Source organism: Oryctolagus cuniculus, chromosome 11 (assembly GCF_964237555.1).
Source record: "Oryctolagus cuniculus chromosome 11, mOryCun1.1, whole genome shotgun sequence".
In the NCBI taxonomy this organism is placed as follows: Eukaryota; Metazoa; Chordata; class Mammalia; order Lagomorpha; family Leporidae; genus Oryctolagus; species Oryctolagus cuniculus.
Window position 1 is genome coordinate 44,733,016 of NC_091442.1, and position 24,617 is coordinate 44,757,632.

At 47.7% G+C, this 24,617-nt stretch overlaps 1 protein-coding gene across 4 annotated transcripts in view; it reads left to right on the plus strand.

Annotated features, from left to right (window-relative positions):
• The window catches only part of CFAP61 (cilia and flagella associated protein 61), a 252,953-nt gene that overhangs the window by 59,966 nt on the left and 168,370 nt on the right, over positions 1-24,617 (plus strand). For all 4 annotated transcript variants that reach the window (XM_008256339.4, XM_051845334.2, XM_008256341.4 and 1 more), the window contains 5 exons: positions 3,314-3,405; positions 6,099-6,170; positions 11,242-11,420; positions 14,960-14,999; positions 17,962-18,101. In XM_008256339.4, coding sequence (XP_008254561.2) covers positions 3,314-3,405; positions 6,099-6,170; positions 11,242-11,420; positions 14,960-14,999; positions 17,962-18,101 — 523 coding nt within the window. The remainder of the gene's footprint in view (positions 1-3,313; positions 3,406-6,098; positions 6,171-11,241; positions 11,421-14,959; positions 15,000-17,961; positions 18,102-24,617) is intronic.

Below are 24,617 nucleotides of genomic sequence, written 5' to 3' on the forward strand. Positions count from 1 at the left end.
GGACTTGAACCGGTGCTTATATGAGATGTGGGAGTTGCAGGTGTTATCTTAACCTACTATGCCATGGTGCCAGACCCCTTAAATCTCTAAACTGATTATTCTTCCATATTTACTCTTTTAGAATCAGTTTATTTCATTACACAAAAAATATGGTTGGGATTTTTGATGGCTATTTAAAGAAAATATAACAAAAAGCATGAGATTATATATTATTTGTTCCTAAAATCTTCAAAATGTATTATTTTGCATTCTGTGTGTGTTAATCTTAGTAGATAAAGTCAGAGTAGATCCAGTGTCTTGTGGAGTCTCAAGTCTGTACCAGCTGGGGGCTCTCTCTAAGGGTAACAATGCAGAATGAAGACTGCGACATGTCTTGCTGTGCCTTGGGCTAGCCCTGTGTTCAGAGGTGCCTGGGCCCCTGGCTTTATTTGGTTTGTGGTAAAGCTACTCTGGAGAAGCAGTCTCACTCAGAGAAGAGGCCCTAGAAAACCGTGTCCTCTCTCCTGCTGGAAGAAATCAATCCCTAGCTCCCGACTCCTAAGCTGCTTAGGTGGTGTAAGCTGTAAAATTACAATGAAGCTGGCAGCCTCAGTGGTGGTTTCGGTTGTGTGTTACATAATACCACGACCTGGACTTTTCCCTGGGATACCATCTCACGTTTGAAAACCTCAGGGCACATTATGAACATTGACTAATTAAACCTCACAAAACCCCAGAGACGCAGGGAAGAGAGGTAACAGCATCACCTCGCCCAGTTCTGAAATGCAGCCACCTCTGGGGACAAGCACAGCAGCTGCTTAATAATAACCCACAACACCTCACGACGGTTCAGCCAGGACAGTAAGGCATTGTGCTTGGTAATTGTCGTTTGAACATTAGACTGTCAAATAATTAAGTCAGCAGGATTATTAGTTCATTGCAAACCTCATGTGTTCTTCAAGACCTTTTATTTGTTGGTGGCTTTATCCCAATTATAAAAGAAATGCACAATGCACCTAAGTTCTACAGTTCTTTTCTGCTGTGCTCTTTGGAGTTCTTCAAGTTGTAGGAAAGACATGTGTTTTTTTTTAAGATAAACAAAAATCAACAGATATTGATATAAATGTTTTTTTAATTTACAAGTTTGCTTGTAGGGCTGGCATTGTGGCATAAGGAGATCATCTGTGGCACCGCATCCCCTGTGGGCACTGGTTAAAGTCCTGGCTGCTGCACTTCCGATCCAGCTCCCTGCTAATATGCTTGGGAAAGCAGCAGAAGATGGCCCAAGTGCTTGGGCCCCTGCCACCCACATGGGAGACCAGAATGAAGTCTCAGCCCTAGCCATTGTGGCCATTTAGGTAGTGAACTGGATGGAAGACTGACTCTCTCTCTCTCTCTCTCTTTCTCTGCTTTTCAAATAAATAAATTTTTCAAAAAAGGTTTGGGGGCTAGCATTGTGGCATAGCAGATAAAGCCAACCCCTGTGATGCCAGCACCCCATATGGGCACCAGTTTGTGTCCCTGCTGCTCTACTTCTGATCCAGCTCTCTACTAATGTCTTGGGAAAACTAGCAGAGGATGGCCCAAGAGTTTGGGTTCCTGCCGCCCACGTGGGAGACCCAGATGCAGCTTTTGGCTCCTGGTTTCATGGCCATTGCAGCCATCTGGGGAAAGAACCAGTGGATGGAAGATCTCTCTCTCTCGCTCTCGCTCTCTTTCTCTCTTTCTCTCTCCTCTCTCTCTGTAAACTCTTTGAAATAAGTAAATCAACCTTTTTTAAAAGTTTGCTGCTGAGCAAAACGAATCAACGGTGGTGAAAGTGAGGGAGGTGTGTTGTGGGACAAGAAGATGAGGGAGCGTTCTGGGTGCTGGCGATGCGTCCCACGTACATTCAGGTGGCTGTTGCATCGGGTAGACATGAACAGCAGCTCTCTGGCTGTACGCTTCTTTGTATGTGGTGCTAGATCGCAACCACAAAGGAAGTTACCCCCAAAACCATGCTGCTCTTATCATCCTGAGAGTGCTGGAAACCCCAGGTAGGCTATTTGGAGAATTCCACAGAGTGCAGGAGCCGGAGAATGTTCCACATGCTACTTGAAGTCTCTTTCTGCAGGGGAGGGGCCCGATGTCCTGACTTCCCCTCTTCTCAGAGCTCAAGAGCCACCCTTTGTGCCGGGTGCGATTCTCTGCACATCTTCAATGCCAGGGGCCCCCTCTGGCCACGCCCTTTTCACCTCCAGGGCATTGGGTTCTTCTAGAATCTCACTGCACTTCCTTCACATCCATCTTTGCCAGAAGCAGGTGAAAGATCCAGTAGCTTGGGGTCCGGAACATGCCTGCAGGGACCATCGCCCTGGCTGGGGCTGGCGGAACGTGGTGGGAGAGGAGGAAGGCAGAGCGGATTTGGCTGCCTCTGGCCCTGCAGGGACTGATGTGATTGTCAGACACAAGGAGGCAGAGCAACACACCCATGATGGTGGTGGCAGTATCTCTGGAGCATCGCCCGCAGGCCCAGGCTCCCTCCAGCATCTGAGCAGAAGCCAGCGTCATGGTGGGGACTGCCCCAGGGGAGCAGGCACAGGGGAGGCAGCAGGGGACATAGCCTCCCAGCAGTGATGTCCTCTCCCAGTGATTTGAATAAAGGAAGGCGTGGGGGAGGGGAACACCGAGGGAGACAGAGAGAGGAGGAGGAGGTTGAGGAAGGCCTTTACAGACAACCTGGGAAATTTCTACTGTGATTTTAAGTGATGGTTAAAGGCATGAAGACTGCCCTGATAATTGACTTTCCAGAACATATTAAAACAGTGGCGCTCGGCTCCAGTTCTTCCTACTTAGAACGCAGAAGAGCGAGCCTTACAGCCACTGGCAGACTTGGAGCTCGTGGTTTTCCAAGGAGAAGGCAGCCCTTGAACTAATCCCAGGCATTTGAGCAGCACAGGCATAGCTAATAGTGGTGTTTTCTACCTTCAGTCCAAAGATCGTTTCAAAGCTGCCATCTGAGAAGCCAATCGTCAGCTGTTTGCAAACTTCACAGAGGGCTGAAGTCAGAGTGGTCCTGCCACCCAGTGACTGGCGGAGAGGACAAGGCCCCCTGGGAGTCTTTGCAGCTCCCCTGGGGGCAGGGGTCACCTAGCCTTCATCATACGGATGAGAGTGCCTAGGAGCCTATGTCAGTGCCAGAGCATCATCTTCCCAGCCCCAGGGGTTGCCCCCTGGAATCTGATTCTTAATGTATGTTGTAAGTACATGGCCGTGTGGTGCGGTCCAGTTTCCCGTGGCCCCACAGACATGTGTCATCGATCTTTCTGTCCTTATTCTCTTCTTTCTCTCAAAGATGCTGAGCTCAGCAGTAACAGCCAGGATTCCCAGAATATAGTGGAGGAGCCCCAGGAACCTTTTTCTCCAGAGCCCAAGGAGAGCATCCAGGTAAGGGAGACTGTCCCCCTGTGCCTGGCCTGTGTGCTACCCGTGACACCAGGAGCATCCCTCGGCCTGGGGGCATCACTGACAGATTCCAGCATCTCGTGCAGACAAGGCCCCAGGAGTACTGAGGCTGAGGGGGAGACAAGGGGCAGGCGGATGTGGCTCTCTGCTGTTCTCCGGATGCAGGCCAGAAGTGCATTTCAAGCCCTTCTCTGCCATCTTCCTGCTGTTTCCTGATTTCAGGAGGCCGAGGCAGCGACAGCAGCTCATTTAAGGCTCACTGGGCAATCCAGACTTTCCAAAGAGACTGACACTGCGTCTGCAAACCCAGCCGTGTTTTCCTCTCTGCCCTGCCAGCCACAGCTCCCTGGAGAGCTGCTGGCCTTCCTTGTCCTTGCCCGGCCTCACAAGGCTCCCTCCCCTGTACCTCCTGCTGTGGGCATGCTGCCCATACAGTGCTGTGTGTGCTACTGTCTTGCCCTAATCAACCCACCCCAAGGCAGCCTGCGATCAGGAGCGTGATAGATTACACAGGGAGGGTGCGCCCAGGAATCCGGCCATGCTGCCGTCTCTGCCAGCCTCTGACCACTGCTGGGTCCACAGCAGTATGAAGATCCACAGGTTTCTTGTTGGAAACAATGAAGAAAGAAGGGGCCGGTGCTGTGGCGCAGTGGGTTAAAGCCCTGGCCTGAAGTGCCGGCATCCCATATGGGTGCTGGTTCTAGTCCCGGCTGCTCCTCTTCCGATCCAGCTCTCTGCTGTGGCCTGGGGTAGCAGTAGAAGATGGCCAAGTCCTTGGGCCCCTGCACTCCACGTCTGGAGACCCAGAAGAAGCTCCTGGCTCCTGGCTTCGGATCAGCGCGGTGCACCGGTCGCGGCGGCCATTGGGGGGTGAACCAACGGAAAAGGAAGACCTTTCTGTCTCTCTCTCTCTCACACCGTCCACTCTGCCTGTCAAAAAATAAATAAATAATAAAATAAATAAATAAAATAAATCTTAAAAAAGTGAAGCAAGAAGATAGTGCAATCACATTTTTTGAAAAGCTAGAAGAAACTGAGCTTTCATCCTAGAATTTTATACCCAGTAAATGTTTTTAATTCACAAAGTTAAAGGTGAAGCAGAGAATGCCTACACAAAAAGGGTGGACATTCATCACCAGCAGATCCACATCACAAGCAGTGTTAAAGAAAATCCTTCTGGCAAAAGGAAAACGACACCAGGTAGAATTTCAATCTACACGAAAGGGTGAAGAACAAATAGCAAATACATAAGAATTTCATTCTTACCATATCTTCTTAAAAGACAATTGACTTTTTTTTTTAAGGATTTATTTATTTATTTGCAAGTCAGAGTTACACAGAGAAAGGAGAGGCGGGGGGGCGGGGTCTTCCATCCACTGGTTCACTCTGCAGTTGGACGCAAGGATCAGAGCTGTGCTGATCTGAAGCCAGGAGCCAGGAGCTTCTTCCAGATCTCCCACACGGGTGCAGGGGCCCAAGGACTTGGGCCATTTTCTGCTGCTTTCCCAGGCCATAGCAGAGAGCTGGATTGGAAGGGAGCAGCTGGGACTTGAACCAGTACCCATACGGGATGCCGGCACTGCAGGTGGTGGCTTTACCCACTACACACAGCACTGGCCCCTCAAAAGGTACACTTTTTTTTTTTTTTTTTTTTTTTGACAAGCAGAGTGCACAGTGAGAGAGAGAGAGAGAGACAGAGAGAAAGGTCTTCCTTTCTGCCGTTGGTTCGCCCCCCAATGGCCGCTGTGGCCGGCGCACCGCGCTGATCCAAAGCCAGGAGCCAGGTGCTTCTCCTGGTCTCCCACGTGGGTGCAGGGCCCAAGCACTTGGGCCATCCTCCACTGTACTCCCAGGACACAGCAGAGGGCTGGACTGGAAGAGGGGCAACCGGGACAGAATCCGGTGCCCCGACCGGGACTAGAACCCGGTGTGCTGGAGCCGCAAGGCGGAGGATTAGCCTGTTGAGCCATGGCGCCGGCCTCCATTATTCTTATTTTCTGTGTAATTGAGAAGATTTTTATTAATAGCTTTACTGAGGTATAATGAATATACTCTAAGTGACCCATATTTAAAGTGTACCTTTTGGCCGGCGCCTCGGATTCTGTCCCGGTTGCCCCTCTTCCAGGCCAGCTCTCTGCTGTGACCCGGGAGTGCAGTGGAGGATGGCCCAAGTACTTGGGCCCTGCACCCCATGGGAGACCAGGAGAAGTACCTGGCTCCTGCCATCGGATCAGCGTGGTGCGCCGGCCGCGGCGGCCATTGGAGGGTGAACCAACGGCAAAAAGGAAGACCTTTCTCTCTGTCTCTCTCTCTCACTGTCCACTCTGCCTGTCAAAAATAAAATAAAAAAAAGAATAATGGAGTCAGAACTAAAATATATAGAGAATTAGGAAGTGCTTGCACTGTGCAAAGCTCCATTTGTCTGCCTGCCTGCCTTCTATCCTTCTATCTAACTATCCATCCTTATCCTATTCTCATAACAACCTCACAAAGCAGTTGCTTTTCTTACTTCCTTTCTTAGCGATCAGGAAACCGGGGGCACACGGCTTTCCCAGTGCCACACAGCTAGTGAGCAAAGGAGCAGGGTCTGGGTCCTGGCAGCTTGCTCCAGAATTTGAGCTCTGAACCACTGTGCATGTAAAATAATTCTGATTTCTTTCCATCCTCATTTGCAGGGAAAAGTCGAAGAAGCCACATCCAGGGAACGTCTACCAGCAATCCATGGTGGAAATAGTAGTGAAATGGAGGTAGGGTTTGGGCAGGGCCTTTGTGTGTGCTCTGGCTGGTCCCCATGAGCCAAAGTCCCCTCCACCCTACTCTGTCTGTGTCCTTTCCCCCTCCACACCTCTGCCTCTGTCTCCCAGGCCACACCCCCCTCCTTTTAGGACCTTCTCAATAAAGCCTCCCCCAGTTAACTCACTGTGATTAATCCCTTATTCTACATTCTCCTGCACTACTTGGACTAGACAGTTACATTTTCTACATCAAGTATTTACAACGATGTCAATAAATACAATTTTCCTCTCCCTGCCATTGCTGAAAGAAAACATTGTGGACAGGCAAGACCCTTAGAAAACAGAGTGTTGTCTGACCCTATGTACATCTCATACGCACAAGCGTATGCTCATAAATGAGGGTATCTCAGAAAGTTCATGGAAATTGAGTTAAAGGGCGTTTATTTTTTGCAGAAATTTGAAAACTTACGCAAATTTTTTCATAATACACGTTTTTCATGAACTCTTTGAAGACCCTTTGTATGTATGATTTCAAAATTTTTATACCAAGGGACCAGCACTGTGGCTCAGCAGGTTAAGCCACCACCTGTGATACCAGCAACCATATGAGCACCAGTTCTAGTCCCAGCTGCTCCACTTCCCACTCAAATCCTCTCTAATGCACCTAAGGAAGCAGTGGAAGATGGCCCAGGTACGTGGGGCCCTGCCACCTATGTAGGAGACAGATGGACCAGGTTCCTGGCTTTGGTCTGGCCCAGCCCTGGCTCTTGCAGCCATATGAGGAGTGAGAGGCAGAATGACAGAGAGAGTGACAGAGGCAGAGAGAAAATATCCACTAGTTCACTTCCCAGTAGGCTGCAACAGCCAGGGTTGAGTCAGGCCAAAGCTAAGACCCTGGAACTCCATCTGACTCTCCTTTGTGGTTTTTAGAGTCCCAAGTACTTGGGCCATCATCCCCTCCTTTTCTAGGTGCATTAGCAGGGAGCCAGGTCAGAAGTGGAGCAGCCAGCTCTCCAACTGGCACTGTAATATGGGCTGTAGGCCTTGCAGCTGGCAGCTTAACCTAGAGCCCCACAAAGTCCGTTGGCGTGTGCCACCTGTTTCTTGCCGGAACCATGAGGATTCAGGAGGAGTCAGGGAGGGAGGGCCCTGTGGACCCCACTCAGAATTTCAGACTTCTCTTAAGGAGCAGGGGAAGGTGTGCAGCTGTGTCTGCATGGGAGGTTGACATGATTGGACATTTCCACTGACCCCTGAAAGCAGAGTGCTGGACCTTCAGTAGGTTTCCAGGGGCTCGGCTTGATAGGCGGCATGTCAGCCTGCGAAGCCTGGACGGCCCATGAGGCAAGAACAGGGTGCTGGGTTAGTGATATCCACGGATGCACCATGACATTCACTGAACACGGATCCCGGACATCGGAGCTCTGGCAGAGGGACAGACTCTCATCCTGCCTCCTCTCCAGATCGTGACCAGTTAAGGAATCGACACAGAAGTCAGCTAGGGATAAAAGTACCGCCTTCTTTTGACTCACTCTGGGGAGCAAAAGTGGATCCAGTGGAGCAGTGGCCTTCCGTCCTACCAAAGGAGGTGTCCACCCCTGGCTGTAGGCAGGTGTCACCCTTGGAGCAGGGTCTGCTCCCATCTCGGGATAACTGCAAGGAGGAGACGAGCCTGGAAGCAGGATGTGTAGATAGAAAGAGCCTGGCTCTGCAGGGGCAGGGCAGTGGTCTGTGTCCCAGTTTACCATGTGCTGTTGGCCCACCGCCCTGCCCCCACCAGCTGCAGGTGCACGTCTGTGGTCTTTCTCTAGCACCAGGCTTGCAGCAGGTCACACTGTGTGAGTAGCCGTCAACCATGACAACAGGGAGCTGGAATATCAATTTCCGAGCTCAGAGGTGGGGCGGTTGTGAGATGTGTTCTCCTTGGTCTCCCAGAGCTCTCAGTGGGATTTGAAACCCACTCATTAAAGCACCCTGAGTCGGTAGCCTTTCCTGCCTCACTTCCCCACTCCCCCCTGGCAGAACTTCAGGGTTTGCCCGCACTAGGTGCCCACTGACCAATAGGTCACTGCACGTGCACTGGGGATGAGAGGATGGAGATGTGATAGAGGGCAGCAGTTTTGTCCTCCCCGTTCCTAAGAGGGTGGTCATTCCTACATGGCCCTGAGCAAAGCTGTGGAGGGAGAGCCAGGATGCCCCTTCCCTCGCAGCCTGTGTATTGGTTCCCCAGAGGTCATCTGGATGAGCAAGCTGGATTGACTGCCCATGTTTGTTTCCTGTCCCTTCAGGAATAAACCACTGCAGTGACAGTAAGAGAATGAAAAGGGCACAGATCCCCAAGGACCACAGGACAGAGAGGAGATATTGGAAGATAAGCACTTAAAAATATTTAGAGATAAGAAAATCGATAGAGGAGTTTGCAGTGGCTTAGTATGGCTGAGAAAGGTGAAACTCAGGTCTTTTAAGAGGAAAGACTGCTGGAAGTGCATGAATCCCACCCCGCCCCCAGCTGAGGACCTGGAGGCTTTGCAGGCCCTTTGTGGGGTGAGGGATGGGGCTGAACCAAAGAGGCCTGGGTGACCATCTGACACGGAGTGACCTGAACCCTGGATTCCCTGCACACTCCACTTAGCTTATCTTCCAGGCTTCATTGAGCTGAAAAATGACCAGCTGGTTACTCTGGAGAAATCAAGCAGGGACAGCTCCAAGTTCAAGTGCAGCCTGCCCTGGTGTAGTGGAGAAGGGCAGAGAAGAGATGAGTCAGTGGAAGTCTACATTTCCATAGAGGAAACCCTGGGCCCTCCTCTAACCACATTTCTATGAATGCCAGGAGCCAGGTTTTTTTTTTTTTTTTTTTTACAGGCAGAGTGGACAGTGAGAGAGAGAGACAGAGAGAAAGGTCTTCCTTTTTGCCGTTGGTTCACCCTCCAATGGCCGCCACGGCCGGCGCACTGCGCTGATCCGATGGCAGGAGCCAGGTACTTCTCCTGGTCTCCCATGGGGTGCAGGGCCCAAGTACTCGGGCCATCCTCCACTGCACTCCCTGGCCACAGCAGAGAGCTGGCCTGGAAGAGGGGCAACCGGGACAGAATCCGGCGCCCCAACCGGGACTAGAACCCGGGGTGCCAGCGCCTTAAGGCGGAGGATTAGCCTAGTGAGCTGTGGCGCCAGCCAAGAGCCAGGTCTTCTGTACCAGTTTCTTGTGGCTGCTTAAACATCCTCTGTGGCTTAATAGCCAGAATCTATCACTGTATGGTTCTGTAGGTCGCAAGTCCAGCATGGGTCCTACTGTGCTAAGATCCAAGAGTAGGCAGGACTTATTCCTCCTGGAGGCTCTTGGGGGAGAATCTGTTCCCTTGCCTTTGCCAACTTCTAGAAGCCACTTGTGTTCCTTGGCCTAGGGCCATTCCTCCATCTTCAGAGCCAGCAGCTTAGACTCTTCTTCTGTTGCTGTGACCCTGACCCTCCTGCCTCCACCTTGTAGGACCCTTCTGATGACAAGGGACCACCTGGGTAGTCCAGGTTCCCCTCGTCATCTCATGGTCCTTACCATGATGACACCTGCAAAGTCCCCGTGCCCTGTGAATCCTGGATCGTGAAGATTAAGACGTGCATATCTTTAGGGACTATCATTCTCCCTACTACAGTTCTGTATGTAGGAGATTGGAGACTTTAGTTCTCATAGAAAAAAAAAAAGGCCCAAGAAAAGGCTTCTGGGTAGTCACGTTGGAGGGGAGGCAGCCACCCTGATCATCCCACAGTACATTGGTTTACCTGGTGGCTGTTGGATTTCACCTCCTGAGCACCGCTATTTTTAGGAAGCTAGAAATGTGTTCCAGCCATATATGGGCCTGGACTGAGGACAAAGAAGACAAGGAAAACACCTGGAACTTAAGAAACAGGAGCTGTGAAAGAGGATAGATGGTACCGCAGGATGGATTACAGAAGATAGAGGGGGGAAGTGAAGTTCTCAGATGCTCAATCGCTTGGGACACATTTGAACAACACTCGGCAAATCAGATACAGCATGTGAAAAAGGATCAGGAAACCAAAGGAATGAAAACAGAGTCTACAGCTGAGAACGTAGTCCTGCTGTGCCTCTTCACTGAGCAGCAGCGACCGTCCCTACACGTTCATAGCAGTGTAGATACCGACTTAGCCTTGGATTGTGATGTCATTATACTGGGGGATAGGGCATGGGGAAGAGGTACTATAAGAAGGTTAAATCTGTCCACCCCATCAATATCCAATATCTGGACTAAGAAAGAGCAGCCCAAGCATACCGTTCAGAAACACAGAGGTAAATACCCTGGAAATGAGTGCTGTCCAGTGGAGGAGAGGGACTTGGGGGGATGGGGTACTGCTGATTTTCTCTGTAAGTTTTTAGTGCTAATATTCTTTTACTTTTTATGATATGCATGTATTTGACTTAGAAGGACTTCTGGAAGACTCTCAGGGCAGGTCCTTTTCCTCTGGCTTGTAACAGCCTCTCGGATGTCCCTAACATGAGATGGGACAGACGTCATGCTAACTTTCCAGGTGGCAATGGCCACTTGGACCTTCCTGGGCTCCACCTCACCACCACACTTGTCCTGGGGCCAGGTTCGAAAATTGTCGTTATCACAAAAATCACAATGAAAACAATTTGGGGGACAGAGGTATCTTGCTTATGAAGTTAATATAAAGGGCGCCCAAAAAGTTCATGGAGAAATGAGTATTATGAAAAAATGCATGGATTTTGAATTTTTTTGCACCAAAATAAACTCGTTTTTATTCTGTTTTTCTATGAAGTTTTTGAAGAGACCTCATATCTATATAATATTACACGCTCGAGTCTCAAGCCAGTGATACAGTGAAAATATGCAGCCCATATCAAAGGCCAAATGAAAGCATCTGTGTATGTTTTAATCCTTTTATAAATTTGGGATCTCAAGGAGAATAGGTCCTGACAACCAGTCCTGGCTTGGGACAAGTTGTGTCAGGTAAGTCGGTCATAGCTGTCCAGGGAACAGTGTAACCTAAGCCCATTGAGATGCAGGAAATGACTAGGCTCCTCGCTGATGCCTCCTCTCTCACGGTCCAGGACCTGGAAAACGTCAGTCAGTTTTCCACTATGGATGAGCAAACCCAGTACATGGTCAGTAGGAGCTCGGCATCCAGCTTGCTGCACGAGGAGCCCAGCTACTTTCGGCCCATCTACAGGGGCGCCCCTGCTGCCTTCTGTATCCAGTTGTTTTGTATCGATGAGAAACATGCAGCAAGGTAAGTACTCGTCTTCGGTGGTCTGTTACGGTAAGAGTTTCTTTTGGCATTGGGCGGTCCTACATTTTGATTTTGTAGGGCCATTTGTAAGCCTGGCCCCACCCTCCAGCTATCCCAGGGAATTTATGTTTTATTTATCTTGAAAACTTATTTATTTAGTGAGAGAGAGAGTGTGTGTGTGCTGCTGTCTGCTGATTTACTCTCCTATGCCTACAATGATGGGGCTGGGCCAGGGCCGAAACCAGAAGCCAAGAACACCCTCTGGGTTTCAGATGGGTGGCAGGAACCTAATCACTGGAGTCACTGCAGCTGCCTCCCAGGGTGTGCATTAGCAGGAGACTGGAGTCAGGAGCCAGAGCTGGGGATCAAACTAGGTACTCTGATGTGGGTTGTGAGCGTCTTAAACCTCTAGTCTAAATGCCTGCACACAGAATTGTTAGGAAAAACAACAACAAACACAGATTGCTGAATTCCCCCTAGAGATTCTAACCTGTAAAACTTGGGTAAAGCTCAAAGAAAGCTGCCCAAGTCTGGCTAACCTACCTAATAACCGCAGAGCTTGCAAACTATCACTTAGGTAAGCACATGTTACTCCTGGGCTCGACGCTGCATTTCTTGGAGACTTTGCATTTGAGTTGCTTGTCTGGAATCATTTGGTTGCACCTAATGGAAAATCCAACCTAGAGTGGCTTTGAAAAAAAAATTGTCTCCCCTAACTAAGGATGTGTCTACTGGAAGACTGATTTTAAATAAGGCTTGATCCAGGCTTAGATAAACCAAATCAAGGACCACATCTCTCTCTCTGCCTCTTTGCCTCAGTTCTCTGCCCTTGGTCCTGTTTTCAATTAGAACAACTGACAGTGTTGATCAACTCTGCATCAAATCAGCAAGGAGGATGTTCTGGTCTGGCTTCAGCTTTCCAGCCAAGGTGCCATGAGGCCTGACTGGACTGTGTGCTCATCCCAAGTGTGACCAGGCTGTGCCACAGGAGGTGGGCCCAGTGCCTTGCCTGTAGTCTGCCCACAAGCAGGGCTGGTGCCACATCCACATGTGGGAGCTGAGAATGGAGTAAGTGCTACACCCAGCAACAGGCCACTCAGGCACCCCACCTGCAGCCCCCCCAGCGCACTCACGTCGTGTTCCGTGCTTGCTGCCCCTGGAAGTCTCCACGTGGACTGCCACCCTGATCGCTAAATCCCACATCTCCTTAGCCATACTCACCATGGAACAATCTGGAAGAAAGAAAATTGGCCCAGTTTGATAGACCAGAAGTTTCTGGAGTATCTCTGATTTTTTTATTTTATTTTTTCCAGGTTTATTTTTATTTTATTTATTATTTGAAAGGCAGAGTGACAGAGAAAGGGAGAGACAGAAAGAGAAAGAGATCTCCCATCTGCTGTTTCAATCCCCAAATGGCCACAATGACAAGGGCAGGGCCAGGCTGAAGCCAGGAGCCTAGACCTCCATCTGGGTCTCCCACATGTGTGACAAGGGCCCAAGTACTTAGACCATCCTCCACTGCTTCCCCAGGTGCAGGTAGCTGGATTAGAAGCAGAGCAGCTGGGACTTGAACCAGTGCTCTGATATGGGATGCTGGTGTCACCCCTGAAGTATATCTCAGATAGCCAAGAACAATTCTGGACATTTCCTTTTTAGAAAATGTATTTAAGCCATTCTCAATCTCCCAGCCTCCCCAGGAACCATGTATTACATTTATGTTTATCACTTTACGTTTTTGGTTTCTATGGAGATCTTGAAGCTTAGAAAGGGAAATCTTTATACTCTAATTATATTGTAGACATGCAGAAAACCTGTAAAGTCCTCCTAGATGTGTTGTTTCACATGAGCTTTCCTGTGTGCATTTTGATATGATTGTGCTTATAATGTAGTTTTTATATTTCCAAAGAGAAATTTGATGACCCATTATAGTTTGCTTGTTTATACACATCTGCAGCTAGTCAGAAAGTTCATTACCTATGAAAGAGAAAATGACCAGGGTAACCAAGAATATGAGGCTACTTAAAGTAGTTTGTGCAAAGTGCAATTAAAAGGTTGGTTTATTTTGAATCACAAAAAATTTGAAACACGTGCATTTTTTAATAATATGCAGTTTTATGTAAGCTTTTGAAGACCCCCCTCAAATGCATGCATTTTAAAGTTTTTACATCAAACTAAACTTACTTTTAATATAACCACATTTGCCGGCGCCGCGGCTCACTAGGCTAATCCTCCGCCATGCAGCGCCAGCACACCGGGTTCTAGTCCCGGTCGGGGTGCCAGATTCTGTCCCGGTTGCCCCTCTTCCAGTCCAGCTCTCTGCTGTGGCCAGGGAGTGCAGTGGAGGATGGCCCAAGTGCTTGGGCCCTGCACCCCATGGGAGACCAGGATAAGTACCTGGCTCCTGCCATCGGATCAGCGCGGTGCGCCAGCCACGGCGGCCATTGGAGGGTGAACCAATGGCAAAGGAAGACCTTTCTCTCTGTCTCTCTCTCTCACTGTCCACTCTGCCTGTCAAAAAAAAAAAAAATATATATATATATATATATAAAACCACATCTCCCCTTAGCATTTCCAAAAAGAAAGGGAAGGATCATGTCCACATGATTTTCTCTCCCTCCCTCCATCCCTCCCTCCCTCCATTCCTTCCTTCCTTCCTTCATTTTTAAAAAGATTTATTTATTTGAAAGGCAGATTTACAGAGAGGCAGAGGTAGAAAGAGAGAGCGAGAGGTCTTCCATCTGCTGGTTCACTCTCCAAATGGCCTCAATGGCCAGAGCTGGGCAAATCCGAAGCCAGGAGTCAGGAGCTTCTTCTGGGTCTCCCATGTGGATGCAGGGGCTCAAGGACCTGGGCCACCTTCTACTGCTTTCACCAAGGCCATAGCAGAGAGTTGGATGGGAAGTGGAGCCTCTGGGACTCGAACCAGTGCCCATATGGGATGCCCTTACTGCAGGCAGTGGCTTTACCCGCTATGCCACAGTGCCAGTCCCCACATGATCTTTCATATTGGCTTTCTTTAAAAAAAATTATTTGAGAGCCAGACACGTACGCATACACACACACACACAGAGCACCCCAACCTGCCAGTTCACTCCCTAAGTTCCTGAAATAGGAGCAGGGACAGGCTGAATCCAGGAACCAGGAACTCAGTCCAGGTCTCCCACATGGACAGCAGGGACCCAGCCACCTGCTCAGTCACCTGCTTCTTCCTGTGATGCACATTGGTAGGAAGCTGGGATCAAGAAGGCCATTGTTTTAACCTCTAGGCTAAATGCTTCCCCCCATATTGGCTTCTGGCTTTTTGAATGTGCAGGGATTATTAATGGCTATGATAGTGCTTTCAGTTCTGCAAAATACGGTATTGTTGCCATAGGAAGTTTATGACTTATGCAACTGATTAATGTTCAGCTCGATACAAATGCTGACTAGTGGCTGACTGATCACTGCCCAAGGGGGAAAGAGCCGTCAGTGTTTAAAAATACCCACCAGTGCTGCATTTGTTTTCAGAACAGTGACAATGTTTACTGTCTTGTTTGCAGGTCACTGGATTTTATGAATTTCGTTTTCAGCCTTTTTCCTGTAAGTACCTGAATTTTGAGTAACATAATTGGTTTGTAGGCTAGAGAAGCTACAGAAAAGTAAAATGCCATATTAATCATGCAGACATTTACAATGCTGTGAACGCCCAGGTTTGCGCCGCTCCCGGCTTCTGAGAATAAAGTCAGATGGTAAGGCGTGGACTCTTAAAAACAGGAAATCCAATCGTTTTGAATAATGCTTCTGTCTGCTGTTTTTTTCTTTCAATTTGTAATTTCTTTCAGCAATAGCATTACAAGTGGTTTTTTTTTTTCCCAAGAATCAAATCATTCATAGTAGCTTAGGAAAGTGTCAGAAATTGCACTAAAGTGAATCAGGTTGTTGTGTTACGTTATAGTTTACTTCAGCTCCTAGTATTCTGGAATGATCATATGCGGATTGTTTTGCAGGGTAGGGAAGTAGGCACTTGGGACTGATGTTCAGGTTGGCTTTTTTCTCCCTACTAGTTCCTTGAGCCTGACTCAGTGCCTGGCGTGAAGCGGGGGCTCAATCCAGGTCGCCGAGCCAACATCCAACTGTGTTTCAGGGTATTTGGGTCCCTCCCTCCATTTCTGTTTCATTGTTGCCAAAGGGTGGAGATTCCAGCCAACCTCCTATCCTTTTACTGAAGGGCAAAACGTGGAGAAGAAGGACAATGAGGGACAATATGCATTCTTACAGATCCTTTCCATGACTGGCCTACTGGCTAAGCCAACAAACTGTGCATCGTCAGCTGGCTCATTTCAAGCTTTATTTTCACTGATTGTCTCTATACCAAGGCAAAACCAAATATGGTTTAGTTATCTTGTTTAAATACCATGTGATCTTAGGTTTTATTTCTTCATTTTTGGATGTAATCTTTTAATATTGCAATAAGGCAACAAATCCTCCATCATAACTTTTTGTACCAGCTTTAAGGCATTTTTTTTTGAAGCTTGTAAAGCAATATAGATTACCCTGAATGTGGGCTTCACAAAGGCAGTTTCCCTCAAAGATACCTCAAAGAAATCTAAGTCTAATTCATTCCTATTTTAAAGTCCCCTTGGAGGTATATTTCATCATTTTAAAAAGCAGTGCTGACTTTTACACAGGTGAAAGACCTGTTTACAAAATTTTCATTGTACTCAATTTGGGGGCACGGGGAGACAGGAACAAAATACCTGCATTACTTCATCCTTAATCCTTCAAATCCAAGCTGAAGCAACTCATTATAGCTTGCCTCTGTCTCCCAGAGGTTGGAGGCTTGGCACCCAGTCCTTGTTGTCAGCTTGAGTGCTCAGCAACTTGACTCTCCGGGTCCCCAGAAGGAACCATGTTATTTTGCTAGAAAGAAGGAAGATAAAGTCAAACAACGATTCGCTCCTTTGGGTTGCACAGATGTCCCCAGGGTTTTGGATTAGCACAAGTAATGCCTTTACAGGGTTCAGAGGGAGGCGAGATCCCAAAGGGACAAATTAACGCTGGGAAGAGCAGGCCGCTTCTGCGGGGACCTGGCAGAGGATCAAGAAGACTTGTGAGGAGCCCAGACAGCCTAGAGCAGCAGCGGCCGCATCCTCAGATGGGAGCACATCAGTAATTCTGCGTGTTCCATCCACCACGGGGACAAGCAGGAAGGAGGAACCAAGGAAATCCATGTTAATAATGCCTCCAACTCAGTATGTCCCGGGCTTAATCATTTCAATGTGTATTCGAAATGAGAAAGTATTAATAGGCGCTCTTGTGTTGTTTTTCTCATACACTAAGTCTTTGGAATTCAGTGTGTGTGTTAGACGTACCACTCATCTCAGTACAGATATTAAATTTCAGAAATGTTCGACATGTATTTAGATTTCATAAAATGTATAGCTGAGAGTAAGTCGCTTTCTGATGCTTAAGTTGGATCAGCAGATTCACACAGCTCAAACACATAGAGCTTCCCCCCCTTTAAAAAAAAAAAGGGTTTATTTATTTATTTGAGATTATTACAGACAGAGAGAGGCAGAGACAGAAAGAGGCAGGACTTCCATCTGCTGGTTCACTCCCCAAATGGCTGCAATGACCAGGCTGGGCCAGGCCAAAGCAAGGAGCCAGGAGCTTCTTCTAGGTCCCTCACGTGGGTGCAGGGGCCTGAGCACTTGGGTCATGTCCCATTGCTTTCCCAGGAACATTAGCAGGGAGCTGGATGGGAAGTGGAGCAGCCAGGACTTGAACTCATGCCCATATGGGATGCTGGCACAGGCAGAGGCAGCCCCCAACACATATAGCTTCTCCAGCAACAGAATGATCAGTGTTTAAATTTAAATGAATGCGAGTGAAGCAAAATTTAAAATTCAGTTTCTCAGTCACATGAGCCTTAGTCCAGATGCTCAGTGGCCCAGTGTGGCCATTGGCTGCCCCAAGGGATGATATGAGTCTAGCAGGTGAGCAGCACCTGTCAGGACCTGTGGATCCTTCTGTATCTGCTGACCTGGAGTCAAACCCACCCTTGATCTGTTAGCTCAAGGGGGATCCTGTCATGCTAAAACACACACACACACATCCATCTACATACAGGGTTTTAAAGTCAGCCAAGTCCTGGAGTGCCACCCTCTCATTTTTCGGGGTGGGGACTGTGGCTAGTGTAAGGTGACTGAGTAAGCACAGGGCCTTGGACAGGATGCTGGGCTGCCTCCCTTCCTTGGTGCTGCAAGTGAATTCGCAAGTGAGAATGGTCTTCGTTTAAAAATCTCCTGCAAAAGAGCTGTGCCAGTTCGTAAGGGTCATCTGTTCAGGTTTCCGTTAGAGATGTTCACCATACCCTTGCAGCTGCTTATCTCCTTGAATGTTATTTACCTCCAAGTTATAGGAAAGTTTAATTTGAGTAGCCTCCCCTTAATCCATGCGTGGCGTGCTGCTCCTGTTTCCCCTAGTGCATTATGGCAGGAGTTGGTGTATTGCCCAATGACACAATTCTTTTTGTGTGTGTCTGGTTTTTGGATCGCATTAGGACAAGAACTTCTGCATCATTTCTCTGCCCCATCTCACCCCCGAGTTTAACCTCATCCAGAACTTCGTGAAGATTGTGCCCTTCGACAACTGCACCCTCCAGCAAGACCTCTATGTCTTCAGTCGGGCTGGACTGCTCAAGTAAGTGGACACGGCTTTGTCCAAACAGTGATCCAGGCAATCAAAAAGGGGACCAGAACAGGAGCTCTCTCCTATTTGAATTGAATGGTTTATTTAAACAAATTGTCTTCCCGTAGCAGAGAGCTTGTTCCAGTGGTTTTGACTAATACATTTAGGGGACGAGTAGGATGGAGAAGAAACTTACCTTGTCTCATGTGAAGATATAGCATAGCTCCAGAATATTCTAAAACAGTTCCATGTTGACAGATTGTATAGGCAGACAGTGCAGCGCAAGAGACCCAAGCCAGTAGGAGTTTTGTGTGCAAATGTGTGTGAGGGTGTGTGTATACATACATTATGACAAAGTATGTGTCACAATTGAAGGAAAAGGGGGGATTACTCGATCAATGATGACACATCATTTATTTATATCAATATAATTATTTATATCAATATAAATTTTGATAGTACAACTTTTGGATTATGGCAGTTCTTACCCCCATAACCACCCTCCCACCCACAAACCATCCCATCTCCTACTCCCTCTCCCATACCATTTTTCATTAAGATTCATTTTTAATTATCTTTATATGCAGAATATCAACTCTATACTAAGTAAAGATTTCAACAGTTTGCACCCACACAGATACACAAAGTATAAAGTACTGTTTGAATACTAGTTTTACCATTAATTCGCATAGTACAACACATTAAGGACAGAGATCCTACATGGGGAGCAGGTGCACAGTGACTCCTGTTGTTGATTTAACAACTGACACTCTTATTTATGACGTCAGTAATCACCTGAGGCTCTTGTCATGAGCTGCCAAGGCTTTGGAAGTCTCTTCAGTTCACAAACACTGATCTTATTTAGGGCCATAATCAAAGTGGAAGTTCTCTCCTCCCTTCAGAGAAAGGTACCTCCTTCTTTGATGGCCCATGAAGACAGAAACCTTTTAAATGCTCTACAGTGAAATAGATTCCCAGGTGATTAAAGAGGCAAATGTGAAAACACAAAAACACAACAACACAAAAACTTAGAAACTATGTCCACAGTGCTGGGTTCTGTGCCGTGTCCTGGGAGTAGAATGGTGAACAGCATTTTTGAGGCTTATGGACACACACATACATCTAAAGCTGCAGCTGTGATGGGAAGAGCCAGCGACAGGTGTGTGGTACTCTGAGTCGGTGCCATTGGGAGGTTCGGCACAGTCAGAGGAAGCTCTCCTGAGGAAGAGGTACTGAGCACTCCACGAGGATTGTGAGTGGAGGTTGGCCTTTATAGTCTCCTGAAATGTTTCTAAAACATGGAAGAAAAAAACAGAGATTTTTCTTACTATCTAAAGTTTTTTGAACCACCCTCATTTAATTAAAATGCAACTGAGTAACAAGGATATTTTTAATAAATATGGCAGACAAAAGATTGGGCTATTTAATGTATCAAGAGTTTTAATAAATCACTTAATGCCCAAACAGAAAAAAAAAAAAAAAACTAGCAAAAGGCATAGCTAAACTGCACGTGGAGAAAAACAAAAAAATCAAGAGATATTTTAAAATCTTCATCACTAATCAAGAAAAGAAACTAAAGCAGCAGTGAGACATTGCTTTTGGGCAATTGGCAAGAATTAAAATGTGGAAATGTTCAATTCCCATGTGTTGGTCAGAATGTAAATGGACGTGAAATTTCAAAGGGCAGTTTGGTAAGAATACTAAAATAGTTTATACCCTTTGACCTTTAATGCCACTCCTAGAAATGTACTCTAAGAAATAAATCAGAGTACAAACAAAAATTAGTGTGAGTTCTAAAACATCTATAATACTCTAACTGTCCACTAGTAAGAGAAGCATTAAATAGTTCATGGCACCTATGTATAAAGTCTGTGCCTGTGTTTCTAACTCACTTGGAGAAAATATAATGACCGAAAAATGTTTAAAACATATATGTAGGGGCCGGTGCTGTGACGTGGCAGGTAAAGCTGCTGCCTGCAGTACTAGCATCCCATATGGGCACCAGTTTGGTCCCTGCTGCTCCACTTTCCATCCAGCTCTCTGCTATGGCCTGGGAAAGCAGTAGAAGATGGCCCAAGTGCTTGGGTCCCTGCACCCACGTGGGAGACCTGGAAGAAGCTCCTGGCTCCTGGATTCAGATCGGCACAGCTCTGGCCATTGTGGCCATCTGGGGAGTGAACCAGCAGATGAAAGACCCCTCTCTGTCTCTGCTTCTGCCTCTCTGTAAGTCTGCCTTTCAAATAAAAAAAAAGTAAATTTAGGCTAAAAAAAATCCATGTATAAAGTAGTATTTGAAAATGACCTGCATTTCTACAGAACAGGTTAAAGGACCCGTGTGGATACAATAAAGTAGAAGGAGACATGCAGATGTGGTGAGCCTGGTGTGCACCTAGACCCCCCTTGCTCAGAACTGAAGGATTCATTCAGTTGCTGGATGCCTGAGCACCAACAACTTGGAGCTTGGATCCCACAAAAGAGATCTGCCCTGGACTCAAGAGATGAGCTTCGCCCAACTCTCATCCCTCCCCGAGGGCAGCCTCCATCCAGTGACTGGTCTGGGGCCGGGCAGCAGTGCAGAGGGCCAGCTCAGTGCCTCAAGGTGCAGTAACTCTAAGAGGTCTTCCCAGGCTAGAACTCCCTGGGGGCATCCGTTGGCTATTTATGGCTTGCAGCCCAGTGTCTCCCTCCACCACTTCCTCCTTCTCTCAGTCCCCACAAGTGTGGCAGATCCCAGGAGCTCACTCAGGTAACCTCCAGCGTGCAGATTTTGCCTGCCACACTGCAGATGGCCAGTGGTTGCCTCTGGGTGGTAGTAGGAATGTTAGCAATGACTTAATTTTTTTAAGATTTATTTATCTATTTGAAAGAGTAACAGAGAGAGAGGGACAGACAGAGCGATCTTCCATCTACTTGGCTCACTCACCAAATGGCTGCAATGGCCACATGTGGGCCAAGGGAGAGCCAGGAGCCTGGAATTCCATCAGGTCTCCCACATAGGTGGCAGGGACCCAAGCACTTGAACCACAAGGTGCATTAGCTGGAGGCTAGATTGGAAGTAGAGCAGCTGGGACTCCAACCAGTACTCATATGGGATGCCAGCATTGTAGGTGGTGTCTTAACCTGCCACATCACAACACTGGCGCCCAGTTTTTCCCTTTACATTGCCTAAATTGTGGAATTTTTCTACACTAAATCTGAGTATTGGCCAGCATCATTTTGCTTACAAATGGTAAAAATTCATCAAATTGGCTGAAATAACTAGATAATTTATTACTGAAAATTTATTAGTGAAAAATACCCTCACTGGATCCCTGGCATCAGGTTCCTTGAGATGGCACCACCTGCATGGGACATTCCCTTCCTGCCTCTATTTCCCAAGTTGAGGCTCTTAAAGTGCCAAGACCATTTCCCTAGTTGGTCCCCGACCCTGCATCTCAGCCAGGGGTTCAGGAGGGGGACGGGTAGAGCTACCAGCATCCTTTGTAAGCCAGGGTACTGGGAAATGATGCTCTGTGATGTGCACCCTTCGTATCTGTGGGTCTCACACTTGGCTTTTAGCAAGTGAGATCTTGTAATGGTTTGTTCATCGCTCATGTCAAAGAAGACCATCTAGGAGTGGGCTGGCAGTTCCTCAAGGCTGTCTGCCTTGAGCACGTGGCTTCCTTCTCAAGTTCATTTCCTCTTTCCTCGGGGCCGCTCTCTATTTGCATGCTCTTTCCAGGTTTACTGAAAGCATGGCCCAGGGGTTAGCAGCATCAGCACCCATTGAGGACCTGCTGAAGTGTAGAATCTCACTGCCTGCTCCAGGCCTTCTGTATCTCTGCTCGGGAATCTGCTTTGCTACCAAATGCTCCAGTTGACATTTTATGCATGATACAGGTTGAGAAGTTCTGCAGGTGCTTCTGCTTTTGTGTGACTATGCCACTTGATAGAAAATAATTGTGATTCTCTCTCTTCCAAGTATAGATTTTTCTATACCCATGTGAGTCACACATGTAATTTTTGTGTGTTTATTTATTTTTATTCGAAAGGCAGAGAGAGACAAAGACAGACAGGCAGACAGATCTACCCCATGCTGCTTCACTTGCCAAATGCCTGCAAGAGCCGGGGCTGGGTCAGGCCACAGTCAGGAGACAGAACCTGCACCTGACCTCCCTCGTGGGTGTCAAGGACCCAAGTACTTGAGCCATCACCTACTGCCTCCCAATGTGCATGTTAGCAAGAAGCTGGAATCAGAAGCAGAGCCAGGATGTGTCCCCCAGGCACTCGGATATGGGACATGGGCACCCCCTTCAGCATATTAACCATTGGATCATTCACTCCCGACCATCTACACCGATTTTAAAATATATACAGAGAGAGGGGGGAAGACAGATCTTCCATCCACTGGTTCAATCCCCAAATGGCAGCAACGTCCAGGATTTGGCCAGGTTGAAGCCAGGAGTCCACGTCTCCTATATGGGTGGCAGGGGCCGAACTACTTGAGCCATCTTCCGCTGCTTTCCCAGGTTCCTTAGCAGGGAGCTGGATCAGAAGTGGAGCAGCTGGGACTCAAATTGGCACCTATATGGGAAGCCATTGTTGCAGGTGGCAGCTTAACTTGCTGTACCACAACACCGGCCCCTACACCTATTTTAAACCTATTTTTTTTTAAATAATGATACTGTTGGATTTTTGTGTGCCTTCTATGTAAATAGGCCCTTGGCCAGGATTTTCTAAAAATGGATGTACTATACCTGTTTTTTTTTCTACTTATACAAAGTTAGACTTAAATTTCACTTCCCTGTTTATAGTTCCTTGTCATTTCTTTTCATGATTGCCTCCCCTTAATCTATGTTTTCCTAAAACCATTCTTTTAAAAAGATTTATTTATTTATTTATTGGTTCGAAAGGCAGAGAGAAAGAGAGAGAGAGAGAGAGAGAGAGAGATCTTCCATCTGCTGTTTCACTCCTCAAATGGCCACAACGGCCAGATCTGGGCCAGGCTAAATCCAGAAGCCAAGAACTCCATCCAGGTCCACTGCTTTCCCTGGTGCATTCAGCAGGAAGCTGGATTGAAAAGCGAAGCAGCGGGAACTCAATTGTGCCAGCTTCACAAGAGGCGGCTTAACCTGCTGTGCCACAATGCCAGCCCCTGTAACCACCCTTTTACATTTTAAAATGTGGGTTGACAGTGAGAATGCTTTCATTGGAAATGGAAGAAACCCCAGCTCAAAATGATTTCTACCATCAGACATTTATTGGCTCACATAAGTGGGAGACCTGAAGATAGACAGGGTTATAAGATTTGCATCTTCATGGTCTTGCTGTCTTCCCTCCCCTCTGCCCTCTCTCGTGTCAGCACCGTCCTGGAACTGGCTTCCATCACATTGGCATACACCTGCTGGGTTGCAGGCTCACACCCCCACAGCACTACTTCAAGGGAGAGAGCACTGGTTAACGCTGAGCTTTCCTCTTTGCCAAAGGCCCCTGCAGCTCTGCCTCGTTCATCCAGTGAAACACCCAACATTGACTGTGTGTTGTGTGCCAGCCTTACTCCAAGTGCTAGGGAAAGGGGCCCAGGCTGACCGAAATCCTTGCCCTCTTGGGACCTGAGCTGTAGTTGGAGTAGGAAGATGGTACACGAAGGAAGGAGGTGACATGCATAGCATGTGACTGAGGAGGGTGGTTGTGAAGAGTGCAGAGGGCGAGGGGATGAGCAGTGCCGGCCTGGATGGGGAGGCTGCCCATTTCTCCCAGGGTGCTCTGAAGAGGCGGCCTTGAGCACTGACCCGAAGGAGGTGTAGGAGGAGCCAGGTGGGCACACGTGGTCCTCAACACCTATTGTTTGTACCCTGTAATTTAAAAATACATCATGTTCTTCCATTTTTTGCTTCACTTCTCTTGACGTCTGGGATGGATTGTTTCTCCACTCTTAAGTTTGGTTACTTTAAATTTCATGACCTCATGTCTGGTTTCCCGTCTAATTTCATTCTTCTTCCCCTGGGAAATTATATTTGTGTCTGTCATCCACCCTCAGGCCACGCCGGTGAGCACCGGGACAAATAATTCATTCAGTCGTTAGTGATGGCCACCTCTTCTGTCAACAGATCCCACACCCAAGCGCCCCTCGCTTGCCCCAGTGACCACTCGATCTTCGAGATGAGAATATTTCCCGATGTTGATGTTAGCCTTCAAATATGGATAAATTCAGTGCCGCCTTCTTTTTTTAAACACGTTTACTTCAAAGAGTGATCTGTAGGATGTTGCCAGACTTTGTGCCATGCTGGTGTGTGGGGTAAAGGAATCCTTTTTCCTTTCCCGCTGCGTGCGCATTCTGAAGCTTCCTGCTGGCCTCCTCTGGGTATTCACTGGTGAAGGTCCCATGTGAGTGACCTGGCCACTCATTCCATCTCACCGCCCTTCCAAGCCATGCCTTTCTGAAACCTGACGTTTTTAATTTGGGGGGAGTATGTTGCAACTAATTGTTCATCCAACTAATACTTGTTGTGTTATAAATTGTTTTCTATTGTTTAAACCACACAGCAG